We start from the raw sequence: 16,363 nt of genomic DNA, 5'->3' as shown, positions 1-16,363 counted from the left end.
CCATTGATATCTCCATATTGTCCATTCTTCCTCAGATATAATTATCCCTCCTTCCTTCTCCCATTTTGTTTTAATGTATGAAGTCGAATGTGTTTTAAGATTTGACAACCCCTTATACATGCTTGAAATGATTCTACTACCATTATCTGAATTATATGCTTTTCTAAAGAGCTCTATCAAGCATGTATTTACTTTGGTTACATTTTTAAGTGTCTTATTAACATATTGTCGCATCTGTAAATACCGATTTAAAAAAAAATCTTGTTTTTCTAATAAGTGTTTCTCTTTAAGTATTTCAAAACTGAACAGTGTTCCTTCTTTCATTATGTTGCAAAGAACTGTTATTCCTTTAGCTGGCCAGTCCTTAAATCTAGCATCCAATTTATTTGGTGTAAAATCTGAGTCATATGCACACCATTTAAGAATTGCAATATCTCCCGCTAGCTTATATTTTATAGTAGTTTTCCATATTTTAAGAGTCAATTTCACCCATGGGTTATCAGTAGTATTTATGTACCTTTGCAGGTTGTTATCAGCCAAAATAGCTTGTATGGAGATGGGAAGTACCCGCTCATCAATGTTTTTCCATTGAGCGTCATATGATGGGTTACACCAACATTTCACAGCTCTCAACTATGCTGCAAAATAATAATCTCTAAGAGAAGGTAGGCCCCATCTCCCCCTGCCCCTTTTCCTTTGCTAATTGCAAAGTTTTGAGATGAACTCTAGGCCTTTTTTACCCTGCCAAATATACCTTGATAGCATCTTGTTCCATTCATTGAATTGAATTAATTTTGATTAATCTCTATTGGTAGGGTCTGAAAGAGATATAACAGTCTGGGCAGAATATTCATTTTAATAGACTCAATCCTTGAACTGAGTGAAAAAAGGAATCAGGTTCTGTTTTGCCACATCTTCATTAATTTTTTTATATAAAGTCTGATAATTACATTCTGATAATTTTGTCAAATCTTTTGGCATAATGCTGTCCAAATATTTGAAAGACTCTGTGTGTCATGCCCAGGGGTATCAACTTTCAATTTCTCTTGGTGGGCTATAGTAATATGGAAGTAATTGGGTTTTATCTATGTTGATCTTGTATCCTGATAATTGACCATATTGTTCAAAGGATTGCATCAATTTAGGTAAAGAGTATGTTGGTTGCCCTAGATAGATCAAAATGTCATCGCATAACAAGCCAATTTATGCTCTGTCCCTTTAATAGTAATCCCCCTGATATCTTTATTTTGTCTGATGTATTGAACTAATGGTTCCAGATATAACGCGAAGAGTAGTGGTGACCATGCACAACCCTGTCTCGTACCCCTTTCTAGGGTAAGACTATTGGATAAATATCCATTGATTTTAATCCTAGCAGTAGGATTGTCAAATAGTGTCTGTATAGTTTTAATAATTGTGTCTTGGTAACCAAATATATGTAAAACTCTGTAAAGAAAATTCCAATTAACCGAATCAAATGCTTTTTCAGCATCCATGCTTATCACTATTGCTTCGATTTTATTTTGTTTAATATATGATCCATAATGTGAAGTGTCCTTCGTATATTGTATTGTGTCTGGCGTTGTCATATAAAACCTGTCTAATCATTATGTATCAGTATGGGTAATGTTACGGATTCAAGCTACAATAAATATATGAGTTAGGCAGGGGTTTTTATAACAAATAACACGTTTATTAAACACTGAAAACAAACCCCCCAAAAGTAAACAAATCACTAACGTAACCAGAAATCAGCTGCTGTGCGGCAGCTTAAATAGTTTTTAAAGCAATGAAGCTTAAACAGTTCTTAAGGCAATGAAGCTTAAACAGTTCTTAAAGCGATGTTGCAAAAACAGTTCTTCAAAGTGGTATTGCAAAAGTTCAAAATGCTCACAGTCCATTTAAGGAGAGACTTTTTAAGACGATTTAAATTCTCTTTTAGAATCTGATGGTTCAGCTATTACTTTGCCAAATATTATCACTAAAATATTTGCTTCCCATGGGCATACTTTGAAGTTTGGAGCAGGGGTTTTGCCTTTTTAAACAAAAAATTCCTGACTGCATGTTTGAGTGTCCACTTGAACTTCTGCACACTGAATAAAAGAGGAATAGCCACTTCAGGAAGGATGAGGTTTGGAGAAGAATTGGTCCATGAATGATTTGAGTAAAATCCTTAAGTTATCCTTAGCTTGATAATGTGACATTTGCAATGTCTTTGGTGACATACCAAATCTCTTCAAGCTCGTAATGAAAGAATGTTTTCTTCATAATTGAATAGATCTCTGAGATGTTGATACTTTGGAACTTGAAGGTGCTCACCCTTGCCACCGCTGACCCTTCAATGAGAATTGGTGTGTTATCTTCCAACTCCCTCTTCCTCGAGTCCACAATCAGTTCCTTGCTCTTGCTGATGTTGAGTGCAAGATTTCTATTGTCAAACTGTCTCCTTTCTTTATGCCTCCTTGTCATCATATGGAATGTGTTTTTATAGCAGAATAAAATCCGGTTGATTTTCACTTGCTACATATGACATGAAATGTGTTGTTCAGCAACAGCAGTATGGTGCAAAGATACAGGATCTCTAAATTACAAAGTAATTAGTTCAATAAAAAAGAAATAAATCTGATGACAGTGGGGAAGAAGCTGTTCCTGAATCCATTGTGTGAGTCTTCAGTCTCCTGTACTTCCTCCCTTATGGTAGCAATGAACAAATGTAAAGCTTTTTTCAAAGGGTTTTTTCATGTAACCTTTGACGGACTGAGCTACTGAAGCATGGAAGCATTGTATTTAGAACAGTAGAGGACGTTAACCAGTCTCCTTGTGAAGTTATAGTTCTGAAGACCACCATTTCAAGCTTCTGTTAGTTTCAGTTCTCCATGTTAGCTGAAAATGTTTTGACTTCTCATTTTCAAAGTTGGCAGTGATATATAGAAGATAAGTTTTAAACAAGAAAAACGTTGGGTGGAATTTCATTAAATCTAAATTGATTGTCAGTGACAGTCAGTATACTGCTTATTTTGGTGCAGTGAGATTTGTTCCTGTACGTTGTGACCTGAGGAAGCATGTCATGGCAGTGAGGGGCATTTCGCCTAAGTATGAAAAGTATAAAAGTGCTTTTATCACATTGTAACTATAGCACTGGAACTGAGTCAAATGAGATATCCAACAAATTTAGAAATCCATGAATAACCAGGTCTTTGCTCATGTGGTTCCGCAAGTAACAGGCTTCTTCAGTAAATAGTAGCTGCAACACAATTCCTAGGTAACTGTAGTTTGCAAACTACAAACATCCAAAATCATAAATATGAGAAATTCTGCAGATGCTGGAAATCCAAAGCAACACACCCAAAATGCCAGAGGAGCTCTGCAGGTCAGGCAGCATCTTTGGAAATAAATAAACAATGGATAAATGTACCGTTGCAAGACAAAGTTTGTGAACCTGGTTCTCTGCATTAATTACTCAAAAAATATGATCTTTATCTATTTCACAATAATGGACAAATGCAATCTGCCTAAGTAATAACACACAAACCATTGTACTTTTCATGTCTATATTGAACATTGTTTAATAATTCACACAGGCTGGGAAAAGTATGTAAACCCTTGTATTTAATAACTGGTAGAACCTCCTTTGGCAGCAATTACCTCCACTAAACATTTTCTGTAGCTGCTGATCAGACTTACACGATGGCAAGGAGGAATTGTAGACTGTTCATTTCATCAATATTTCTGGGTTACCTTGCATGAACAGCCCTTTTCAAGTCATGCCACAGCATTTCAGTTAGGTTAAGGTCTGGACTCTGACTTGGCCATTCCAAAACACATATTTTCTTCTTTTTAAACCATTCCGTTGTTGATTTACTCTTGTGTTTCGGATCTTCTTCTATCATGCAAGCTTCATCATCCATTAAGCTTCAGGTAATGGACTGCTTCTCCAACATACTCCTGTAAAATATCTTGATACAATTTGAATTCATTGTTCCCTCAACAATTGTAAACTGTCCAGGCCCTGAGGCAGCAAAGATGCTCCTTCCACCGTGCTTCACAGTTAGGATGAAGTTTTGGCATTGGTGCGTAGTGCCCTTTTTCCTTCAAACATAGCAATGTGAATTTCTGCCAAGAAGTTCAACTTTTGTCTTATCTGTCCACAGAACATTGTCCCAGAAGCATTGCAGGTTTTCTTTTGCAAACTTGAGAGGTGCAACAATGGTTTTTTTATTTTTGGAGAGCAGTGCTTTCTTTCGTGGTGTCCTTTCAAGAACAACATTTTTGTTCGATGTTTTTCTTATAGTGGACTCATGAACAAAAACATTAACAAGTTCTAGAGATTTCTGCAGGTCTTTTTGCTGTTACCCTTGGGTTCTTTTTCACTCCCTTCAGCATTGCATGTTGTGCTGTAATCTTTGCAGGATGCCCACTATAAGTGGCAACAGTACTGAATTTCCTCCATTTGTCGATTAATTTCTCCTACTGTGAACTGATGAATACACGGACCTTTAGAAATGCTTTTGTAGCCTTTTACAGCTTAATGCATCTCTACAATTTTTCTTCTAAGGTCCTCTGGAAGTTGTTTTGTTCAAGGCATGGTGCACATAAACAGATATTTCTTGAGAAACGCAGGCTCTGTCAGTAACCTAACTTAGTGTGACTTTTTTAAGATCAGGGCACCTCTACAACCCACACCTCCGATCTCAACTCATGGATTGGAACACCTGACTCCGAATAGCTTTAGTAGAAAGCAATAAAGTTCACATTCTTTATTGAAGCTAGACTGTGATTGTTTAAATGGTGCACTCAGTATTTACGAGAAGTACAATTATTTGTGTTGTTGTCTATTGTCACTTAGATGAAGATCAGTACACATTATAAGTAATGAATGCAAAAGAACAGGTTCACAGGGTTCACAAACTTTTTCTTGTAACTGTAGAAACTAGTGGTTATACATTAGGCTGGTGCTACAGTTTCAGGTTGCTCTAAAATTTTTCTAATATTATGGGATAAAAGCTGTTAAGCCTCTGCTCCTGCTTTAAGTGCTAAGCCCAAATTTCACCTTCATAAACTACTCAGGACACTGCCTTGATCTGCTGCTGGCTTGCTCCTCACTGTAATTTGATGCTCCAAATGCATGCAATATACTTGTCAAAGGTAACTGACCTACCTCACTAAGGGTTCCAATGTTATGGCTATTTTTTGGCAAATTACCCCACTTGCCACCCCTCTTAAATCCCAAGTACATTTGCTTTTGTGCATAGTTCTCTTCTCAGTTACCCAGAGCAAAGGAAACCTGTTGTTAAATCTATTCTCCACTTCCACCAAAGATCCATTTTGTAAGAACATAACTAGACGGTTCAGTGTCTCTGCCTTCCACTAAGATGGTGGCTCTTCTTTTGCCTTGGTGCTGTTTTCCTGCTCTTACAATTATTCCTTGATTCCCTTGATGTATTAAAAACCTATGAAATTCTGCTTTGAAATTAGCCACTGAGCTTCTACAGCTCTCTCGAGTAATTCCAGTAAGATTTTCCACACACAAAATGCTGGAGGAACTCAGCAGGCCAGGTAGCATCTGTGGAAGAGTAAAGTCAACATTTTGGGCTGAGATCCTTTAGCAGGACTGGAGAAAGAAAGATGAGATTTTTTTCTTGTTTCCAATAAAATTTGCTATCCTTTGTATGAAGTAATTCCTTATTTCAGCCCAGATGGCCAGCTCTTATTTTAAAATTCTGATCTCCTGATAATGGACATCGCATCTGGTGAACCAGGAGGGCCAGCCCATGTGCTATCCTCCCCTGGACTGCTACAACAAGCAAGCCTACAGCTTAAGACTTAGTGTCAAGTCTGCAACCAAGGCCACACAACTCCCCCACTTTTTCTCACCAATAAATGGGGAAATGAACTTGTGTCATTTTACATTATCAATGCACAACAAGAACTTGCAATCACAAAGCGAAACCTCCAAGATAGTTACTCGCTGTCAGACTGCACATTGCACACTGTACACTGCCTCTGACATCTTTCTGTAGTAGGCAGTAACACAGTCTATACCAAGTCCTGCTCCTCTGCTAATGAGCAGCTTACTGATGGGGTAGACCTGCCATACTTGATGTTCTTAACATCCAGCGTTGTCTTGCAATTTTAAAAAAAGACAAAAACACCTTTGGTTCCTGAGAGGCTGCTGCATCTGAATGTACTGCCATCTTACCAGAAGTCATAAAGTAAAAGTAAAGCCAAAATAGGAAAGCTTCTCAGGTAGCAATTGTGCAGGTTCAAACATACTGTAGTGAAGCAGAACTTAGAACATCCTCTGTTCTGTTCAAAACTGATCTGATTGACCTGCTGAAAACCTTGTGAACAGGGGTCATGCCATGTAGTCTGCTGAAAAAAAAAATGATAACTCATCATGCATCACTTACTTGCATCCATTTGCCTAAGACATCACTTGCAATAAAGCTATCTAGCAATTGTGCCCATGAACAATAGTTAACTCAATGCAAGTATCAGCCACTCACTGATGAACTGGAATTAAATCTATGTTGGGTGCAAGTTCCCTATAATTCAATGTTCCTGTCTTAATGCATTGCCTTGTCTGATGTTGGACTGGCTAGGAAAGTAAGCACTTTGTATTGGGATTGCAGTACACTTGTGGTATCATCCTGCTGGGTACCACTTCTGATGGCTTCCACAACATTTCCAAGCCCTCAGAAGCCCCTGTCCTCCTTGCTAATTCGTTCAGCAATGCACAGAGGCATGTTTGGAATCATTGTGGAACCAGGCCCCAGGAAACAATAAACATCAGTGGATAATTTAAAATTCCTACTATAACAAGATGGTATTTATAATTGCATTTATCAATGTCAAGACATTAAACAACAATATATAAACCTAAATACACTGCAGATGCTGTGGTGAAAGCAACACGTACAACACGCTGGAGGACCTCAGCAGGTCGGGCAGCATCTGTGGAAACGAGCAGTCAACGTTTCGGGCAGAGACCCTTTGTCAGGACTGAAGAGGGAGGGAGCAGGGGTCCTTTAAAGAAGGTGGGGGGGAGGGTGGGAAGAAGGCTGGAAGGTGCCAGGTGAAAAACCAATCAAAGGAAAGATCAAGGGGGTGGGGGAGTGGAAGCAGGGAGGGGCTAGGCAGGAAAGGTGAAGAAGGAATGTAAGGCTAAAGCACTGTGTAGTAGAAGAAGGCAGGATCATGAGAGAGGTGTTAGGCAGCTGGAGGAGGAGGCAGAGTGAAAGTGGGATGGGGGAAGGGAGAGAGAATTACCAGAAGTTGGAGAATTCAATGTTCATGCCATGGGGCTGGAGACTAACCAGAAGGTATATGAGGTGTTGCTCTTCCAACCTGAGTTTGACTCATCATGGCAGTACAGGAGGCCATTTATGGACATATCCGAATGGGAAGGGACCGCTTCGTCAAGCACCTCCACTCCGTCTGCCACAACAGACAGGATCTCCCAGTTGCCACCCACTTCAACTCTGCTTTACGTTCCCATTTGGATATGTCCTTGTACTGCCATGATGAGGCCAAACTCAGGTTGGAGGAGCAACACCTCATATACCATCTGGGTAGTCTCCAGCCCCTTGGCATGAACATTGAATTCTCCAACTTCTGGTAATAGCCTCCCTTTCCCTTCCCCCATCCCAGTTTCACTCTGCCTTCTTCTACTACACAGTGCTTTCATCTTACATTCCTCCTTCACCTTTCCTGCCTATCCCCTCCCTGCTTCCACTCCCCCACCCCCTTGATCTTTCCTCTTATTGGTTTTTCACCTGGCACTTACCAGCCTTCTCCTTCCCACCCTCCCCCCACCTTTATAGGGTCCCTGCCCTCTCCCTCTTCAGTCCTGATGAAGGGTCTCTGCCCGAAACGTTGACTGCTCGTTTCCACGGATGCTGCTTGGCCTGCTGAGTTCCTCCAGCGTGTTGTACATGTTAATATATAAACCCAGTATATTACTGTTATTTGCGGTTGCACTGGGAAAACAAATCTACGCAGTTGACATGACCGTAGGTTAAGTTACATTCTCAATCTTATTTAATTGAAATACTGTTGGTATCTATGTTGCCAGGATAGACTAGGCCATTTAGGAGTATTTTTGTGGTATGATCATTTAACTACCTTTTTGATAGGAAGAATAGATTTTTCTGTTATTATTTTACAGGATGAGATGGCAAACTTGGGCCTTTCCACCAGACAAGCTCTGATGATGCTACGTAATCAGCTCACTGCAATCCTAGAAGATCACCAGAAGCAGCAGAGTAAAAAGAATTCTTGGAAGGTAAGGAGTAATGAAAGCTCTAAAGCTAAGGTCCACAACAATTGCTGTCTGTTCTGGCTGCAGTTGCCATTCTCACTTGTTCAACTCCACCAAGTTCACTAGTTTCCCTTATCCAATGCGTTGCACTTGCAAAAAGAACTAACGAGTTTGTCAAGCATGGTTTTCTTACCATAAATCTGTACTGACTTTGCCTAATCCTATTAATAAATTCTAGCAATTTTCCTACTTTGATGTCAAACTGGGTTATATTTAATCTCTTTTGTCTCAAATGAATTACATTTGCTACTTCTGAATTTAGGAGTATGGCTGTTAAGTTATATAGGATTTATGAAGATGCTAATCAACTCATCTTCTATCTTCATCACTGCTTCGTTCAGAAACGACGATCAAGCTGAGGCATTTCAGTCTTCCACAGTCTTGATGTTTTGTGTCTTTGCAGCCATTCCACCATTCAAACCATAGATAATTTTATTTCCTTAATTCTGTACCTTCAGTGGATACCTAAACACCTTCACACATCATTAGGTGTTTGTTGCATGTTGAACTTATGTCCTGCTGCAGTTAAGACAGGAATGGACAAGGAGATTTTCACATTTCAGCTGGGAGATGGTGCCTTTCATTGGAAGCTGTGGGTCTAGACTCCATTAGTAGTTGACACAAACTACTTGCAGATGATACTCCCTCAGTCAAAATTTCTGATATCACTATACATATTACTACTCACAACTGAGTCAGTTTATAATCTTTTTTCCCTTTGTTTTGGTATGACTGACTACTGATTCTGTGTTAGCAGTCTCACAGTCTTGAAATGCAGAGTTTATTTTGACTTCGGCTTCATGTAGGAACTTGAGTTACACAGCTGGTGTGGGCATTTTACATATTTGTTAAATACTTAAACTGTGTGTAATTTCTATGGAAATGTGACTTCCACTCCATCTAATTGTAGGAAGTGTGGCTTAAGGGCTTCCTCAACCCAAACAACCGAACCTCCAGCTTCCACTGGCCAGGGGCAGCTCTCATGCTGCTAGCAGCAGTCTTGCTGCTTTGTTGCTATGACAGCCAGCCAATTGGAAGGTAAGCAGAATCTCATTGAATCTAGTGTTTGTCATAAGACTAGTGATCTTTTTTGGTGCAGAAACAAGATGCAGTGGAGCAAATATTTGTTAAGCCAATTAGGAGCATCGCTGCTAATTGATGATGACTAATTACCAATAAGTTTATGATAACCCAAAGAAAATGACAAACAACTGCCACCTAACATCACAAACTCCTAAGAATAATGTATCTAAACATCAAAGGTTACTGATAAACATGCCTTGAACCCATCTGTTGTCACATGTAAGATGCTTCTTAAATTTGGTTATCTGTTTGGTAGACTTGCAGTTAAGAATTTAGTGTTCTATTGTGTACAACAGCTACTTGTAGAGACTAATGCTGGCAGTTGTATACTGCTTAAAATGAGAAATGTTGATCTTGAAAGGGAATCGTTTCCTAGCTTCACTGTCAGCATGCCCCCTGTGGCCATACCCCTCAATAACAAGTATACCAATTTGGATACTGTTGGGGGGATGACTTAACTGGGACAAGCTGCGGAAGCCGGATCTCTGGCTCTGCAGTGCAGAAGGAAGGAGGGAAGAAGAGGAGAAGCGGTAGTGATTGGGGACTCGATAGTTAGAGGTACAGACAGGAGGTTCTGTAGTTGCAACAGAGACTCCCAGATGGTTTGTTGCATCATGGGTGCCAGGGTTAGGGATGCCTCTGATCTCGTGCACAGCATTCTGAAATGTGAGATTGAGCAGCCAGATGTCTTGGTACACATCGGTACCAATGACATAGGAAGAAAGAGTGAGGAGATCCTGAAGAGTGAGTATAGAGAGCTTGGTAGGAAGTTAAAAAGCAGGACTTCGAGGGTGGTAATCTCAGGATTGCTACCTGTGCAACATGTCAGTGAGGGTAAGAATAGGATGCTCTGGAGGATGAACACGTGGCTGAGGAACTGGTGTAGGGGGCAGGGTTTCAGATTTCAGGATCATTGGGATCTCTTCTAGGGCAGGTGGGACCTGTACAAGAGAGACAGGTTACACTTTAACTACAGGGGGACCAATATCCTTGCAGGGAGGTTTGTTAGTGCTATTGGGGAGGATTTAAACTAGATTTGCAGGGGAATGGGAACCAGAGTGCCAGAGTAGATAGTGGAGCGGGGGTTAAATAAGTTATGTTTATAAATAAGTAAATAAGTTTCATGCAAAGTCACAAATAGAAGGGTTGTGTGTGGTGGTAGTAATCTTTTGAGGTGTGTATTTCAATGTGAGGAGTATTGTGGAGAAGGCTGACAAGCTGAGGGCGGGGATTGACACGTAGAATTATGACATTGTAGCCATTAGTGAAACTTGGACTGGCAGCTTAATGTTCCAGGGTTCCGATGTTTCAGATGTGATAGAGGCAGCGGGATGAAGGGTGGGGTTGGCATTGCTAGTCAGGGAAAATGTTACAGCAGTGCTCAGGCAGGACAGATTAGAGGGCTTGTCTACCAAGGCCAAAGGGGTGGACCTGAGAAGCAGGGAAGGTATGACCACATTAACGGGGTTGTATTACAGACCACCCAATATTCAGCGAGAATTGGAGGAGCAAATCTGCAGAGAGATAGCAGACTACTGCAGGAAACAAACTGTTGAAAGGAGCAGTCAACGTTTCAGGCCAAGACCCTTTGTCAGGACTCTGCCGGATCTGCTGCGTTCATCCAGCTTTTTTGTACGTCTTGATTTGACCACAGCATCTGCAGTGTACTTTGTGTTTGCAGGAAACAAAGTTGTGATAGTAGGGGATTTTAACGTTCCGCATATTGATTGGGACTCCCATACTGTTAAAGGTCTAGACTGGTTAGAGTTTGTAAAATGTGTTTGGGAAAGTTTTCTAAATCAATATATAGAGGTACCAACTAGAGAGAATGCAGTATTAGATCTCCTGTTAGGAAGCGAGTTAGGACAGGTGATGGAAGTGTGTGTAGGGGAACAATTTGGTTCCAGTGATCATAACACCATTAGTTTCAACTTGATCATGAATAAAGATAGATCTGGTCCTTGGGTTGAGATTCTAAACTGGAAAAACGCTAAATTTGGAAAAAATGAGAAAGTGTGGCGGCTCATTTCCTAGCGTATGCGAACCGACTCACAATTAGATAGCCTACGGGGGTTTGCGAGCACAGAGCTTTGGAGCCTCTTCGCCATGGGGGGCCGGTTGACAGAGGCTTAAAAGTGAGGCTGAAGTTTTCGAATAAAGTTTTTCCTTCGACTGCAGTTACCGACTCCGTGTCGTAATTTTAGCGCTGCTTGTAGCACACCGCTACAATTGGTGACCCCGACGGTCCAAACGATTTTTGGACCAGAAATGACCGACGCCGCCTCTGTTCATGCAGTTTCATTGAAACTGCCGGGTTTCTGGACACAGCGCCCGGACCTATGGTTCCAGCAAGCCGAAGCCCAATTCCACGTTCGCCGGATCACCTCAGAAGACACCCGCTACTACTACGTGGTGGGCTCCCTCGACCAGGACACAGCTGCCCAGGTCGCGGAGTTCGTACAGTCGCCCCCGGCAGACGGCAAGTACACGGAATTCAAAGCTCTGCTCCTCAGGACTTTCGGACTCTCACGGCGCGAGCGGGCTGCCCGTTTACTGCACCTGGATGGCTTGGGCGACAGACCTCCATCGGCTTTAATGAATGAGATGTTGTCTCTGGCCGAGGGACACACAGGCCTCATGTTTGAGCAGGCATTCCTGGAGCAGCTGCCCGAGGACATACGCCTGCTGCTGTCCGACGCGGATTTCAGTGACCCCCGGAAGGTGGCAGCCCGGGCGGACTTGCTGTGGAACGCCAAAAAGGTGAGCGGGGCGTCCATCGCACAGATCTCCCAGCCACGCTCCCGGCAGCAAACCAGTCCAGGCCCGGCCGCAGAGCCCACTAACCCCCGGCCCAATGACCACTGGTGCTTCTACCACCAGCGGTGGGGCGCAGAAGCCCGCCGTTGCCGCCCGCCCTGCAAGTTCCCGGGAAACGCCAGGGCCAGCCGCCGCTGATGGCTACGGCGGCTGGCCATCGGGATAGCCTCCTGTATGTGTGGGATAGCAGGTCGGGACGCCGCTTTTTGGTCGATACTGGGGCTGAGGTCAGCGTTTTACCTCCGACGGGTTACGACACCCGCAGCAGGGCACCGGGTCCCCCCCTGAGGGCCGTGAATGGCAGCACAGTAAGGACCTATGGCACCCGTCAGGTGCAGCTACAGTTCGGCCCCAGCCAGTTCACGTGGGACTTCACACTGGCCGCCGTAGCCCAACCGCTTCTGGGTGCGGATTTTTTGCGAGCTCACAGCCTGCTGGTTGACCTGCCCAGGAAGAGACTGGTACACGCCGAGACCTTTCAGACGTTCTCCCTGGGCGTGGCCCAGTTGCCAGCCCCTCACCTCGGCTCCATCACGCTGTCCGACAACAACTTCACCAGGGTCCTAGCGGAGTTCCCATCGGTTCTGGCACCGCAGTTCACAGCAGCCATGCCCAGGCACGGCGTACAGCACCACATCCCGACACAGGGACCACCCCTCCATGCCCGTGCTCGGCGGCTTCCCCCGGACAAGCTCCGACTGGCGAAGGAGGAGTTCCAGAGAATGGAGGAATTGGGGATCATCCGGCGGTCCGACAGCCCCTGGGCTTCCCCCCTGCACATGGTGCCCAAAGCGACGGGGGGCTGGAGACCGTGCGGCGACTACCGCAGGCTGAACGAGGCTACCACACCGGACCGCTACCCTGTGCCGCACATTCAGGACTTTGCGGCAAACCTGCACGGCGCCCGGATCTTCTCCAAGGTCGACCTTGTCCGAGGGTACCATCAAATCCCGATGCATCCTGACGACGTCCCCAAAACGGCTCTCATCACCCCGTTTGGCCTCTTCGAGTTCCTCCGCATGCCGTTCGGCCTGAAGAATGCCGCACAGACGTTCCAGCGGTTAATGGACGCGGTGGGACGGGACCTGGACTTCGCGTTCATCTATTTGGATGACATCCTCATAGCCAGCGGCAGTCGTCAGGAGCATCTGTCCCACCTCCGTCAACTCTGCGCCCGACTGAGTGAGTACGGTCCTACAATCAACCCTGCCAAATGCCAGTTCGGATTTGATACCATTGACTTCCTGGGCCACAGGATTACTAAAGACGGGGCAACCCCTCTGCCCGCTAAGGTAGATGCGGTCCGCCACTTCCCCCGACCCACCACGATCAAAGGCCTTCAGGAATTCGTAGGTATGGTCAATTTCTACCGCCGCTTCCTCCCTTCAGCTGCCCGGATCATGCGCCCCCTGTTCGCCCTGATGTCGGGTCCGAGCAAGAACATTACCTGGGACGAGGAGTCCGCCGCCGCTTTCGTTCAAACGAAGGAAGCTTTGGCTGACGCCGCAATGCTAGTACATCCCAGAATGGACACCCCTACTGCCCTCACAGTGGACGCATCAAACACGGCAGTCGGTGGGGTGCTGGAGCAACTCATCGCAGGTCGCTGGCAACCCCTGGCGTTTTTCAGCAAACACCTGCGGCCACCCGAGCTCAAGTACAGTGCTTTTGACCGGGAACTGTTGGCGCTCTACCTGGCAATCCGGCATTTCAGGTACTTCCTAGAAGGCCGGCCCTTCACCGCGTTCACGGACCACAAACCGCTTACCTTTGCGTTTACGAAAGCATCCGACCCCTGGTCATCCCGCCAGCAACGCCACCTGTCCTACATCTCTGAATACACAACGGATGTCCGGCACGTCTCGGGTAAGGACAATGTCGTGGCGGATGCGCTCTCTCGCCCTACCGTTCATGCCCTTTCCCAAGGGGTAGACTTTGAGGCACTGGCAGAGGCACAGCAGGTAGATGAGGAGATTCCGAGTTACAGGACTGCAGTCTCTGGTTTGCAGCTCCAGGACTTCCCCGTGGGCCCAGGTGAGAGGACCCTACTGTGTGACGTCGCCACCGGCCGGCCCCGTCCGGTCGTCCCCGCAGCCTGGCGGCGACGTGTTTTCGACTCCATTCATAACTTGGCGCATCCCTCCATCCGGACAACTGTCCGGATGGTTTCCAGCAGGTTCGTTTGGCACGGACTCCGCAAACAGGTCAGTGAATGGGCCAGAACGTGCATGCACTGCCAGACGGCCAAGGTGCAGCGGCACACCAAAGCCCCACCGCAGCAGTTCCATCCCGCCCACCGGCGTTTCGACCACATTCATGTGGATATCGTGGGCCCCCTGCCAGTGTCGCGCGGAGCGCGTTACCTCCTGACTATCGTGGACCGGTTCACAAGATGGCCAGAGGCGGTCCCGCTCACCGACACCACCTCCGAATCTTGCGCCCGAGCCCTGCTCGCCACCTGGATATCCCGCTTTGGTGTACCAGCCCACATTACCTCCGACAGAGGCGCCCAGTTCACCTCCAGCCTGTGGTCAGCTATGGCCAGCCTTTTGGGGACTCAGCTGCACCACACCACTGCCTACCACCCACAGTCGAACGGGCTAGTGGAGCGTTTCCACCGTCACCTGAAGTCGGCCCTCATGGCCCGCCTGCGAGGAGCCAACTGGGCGGACGAGCTTCCCTGGGTCCTACTCGGCATTCGCACAGCGCCCAAGGACGACCTGCACGCCTCGTCGGCCGAGTTGGTATACGGCGCGCCCCTGGCCGTCCCCGGGGAGTTCCTACCAGCCCCAAGGGGGCAAGAGGAAGCTCCCGCAGCAGTCCTGGGCAGACTTCGCGAGAAGCTCGGTAACCTGGCCCCCATACCCACTTCACAGCATGGGCGGCACCCGACCTGCGTACCCAAAGACCTATGGAACTGTAAGTTTGTGTTTGTACGAAGGGGCGGGCATCGGCCGCCGCTGCAGCGGCCATACGAGGGGCCGTTTACGGTGCTCCGGAACAACGGGTCCACGTTCGTGCTGGACGTTGGGGGGAAGGAGGAGGTTTTCACGGTGGACCGCCTCAAGCCGGCCCATGTGGACCTGGCGCAACCGGCCGAGTTTCCGGCGCCTCGGCGCAGAGGCCGACCTCCCAAGCAGGTTCTGGCCCAGGCTGTGGACATTGGGGGGTGTATCGCCGGTTCTGGGGGGGGGTTATGTGGCGGCTCATTTCCTAGCGTATGTGAACCGACTCACAATTAGATAGCCTACGGGGGTTTGCGAGCACAGAGCTTTGGAGCCTCTTCGCCATGGGGGGCCGGTTGACAGAGGCTTAAAAGTGAGGCTGAAGTTTTCGAATAAAGTTTTTCCTTCGACTGCAGTTACCGACTCCGTGTCGTAATTTTAGCGCTGCTTGTAGCACACCGCTACAAAAGGATCTAAAAAGCGTGGATTGGGATAGGTTGTTTTCTGGCAAGGATGTCGTTGGGATGTGGGAGGCCTTCAAAGGAGAAATTTTGAGAGTGCAGAGTTTGTATGTTCCTGTCAGGATTAAAGGCAAAGTGAATAAGAATAAGGAGCCTTGGTTCTCTAGGGATATCGGAACACTGATAAAGAAGAAGAGAGAGGTGAATGACATGTATAGGAAACGGAACAAATGAACAAATAAAGTACTTGAGTATAAAAAGTGCAAAAAAAACTTAAGAAAGAAATCAAGAGGGCTAAATGAAGACATCAGGTAGCTTTGGCAGTCAAGGTGAAGGATAATCCAAAGAGCTTCTACAGGTACATTAAGAACAGAAGGATAGTAAGGAATAAAATTGGTCCCCTTGAAGATCAGAGTGGTCGGCTATGTATGGAACCCAAAGAAATGGGGGAGATCTTAAATGGAACCTATACAGATTGAAGAGGAGGAAGTGCTTGCTATCTTGAGGCAAATCAGAGTAGATAAATCCCCAGGACCTGACAGGGTATTCCCTTGGACTTTGAAGGAGACTAGTGCTGAAATTGTAGGGTCCTTGGCAGATATATTTAAAATGTCGGTATCTACGGGTGAGGTGATAGAGGATTGGAGGAGAGCTCATGTTGTTCCATTGTTTAAAAAAGTCAATAAAAGTAATCCGGGAAATTATAGGCTGGTAAGTTTGCCTTCTCTAGTAGGTAA

The 16,363-nt window shown here is 45.5% G+C and overlaps 1 protein-coding gene across 4 annotated transcripts in view; it reads left to right on the top strand.

The window, feature by feature from the left end:
* The window catches only part of tmem94 (transmembrane protein 94), a 197,888-nt gene that overhangs the window by 38,125 nt on the left and 143,400 nt on the right, over window positions 1–16,363 (top strand). For 3 of the 4 annotated variants that reach the window (XM_059948880.1, XM_059948881.1, XM_059948878.1), the window contains exons 2-3: window positions 8,168–8,284; window positions 9,231–9,358. In XM_059948880.1, the coding sequence (XP_059804863.1) occupies window positions 8,174–8,284; window positions 9,231–9,358 (239 nt within the window). In that variant the 5' untranslated portion in view covers window positions 8,168–8,173. Of the gene's footprint in view, window positions 1–2,332; window positions 2,352–8,167; window positions 8,285–9,230; window positions 9,359–16,363 lie in introns of those variants that run through there. The other variant, XM_059948879.1, reaches the window with a different exon arrangement.

This window comes from Hypanus sabinus, chromosome 23 (assembly GCF_030144855.1).
Source record: "Hypanus sabinus isolate sHypSab1 chromosome 23, sHypSab1.hap1, whole genome shotgun sequence".
Lineage (NCBI taxonomy): Eukaryota > Metazoa > Chordata > Chondrichthyes > Myliobatiformes > Dasyatidae > Hypanus > Hypanus sabinus.
Note: the sequence above shows the minus strand (reverse complement) of the source record. Positions and strands in the feature narration are given on the sequence as shown.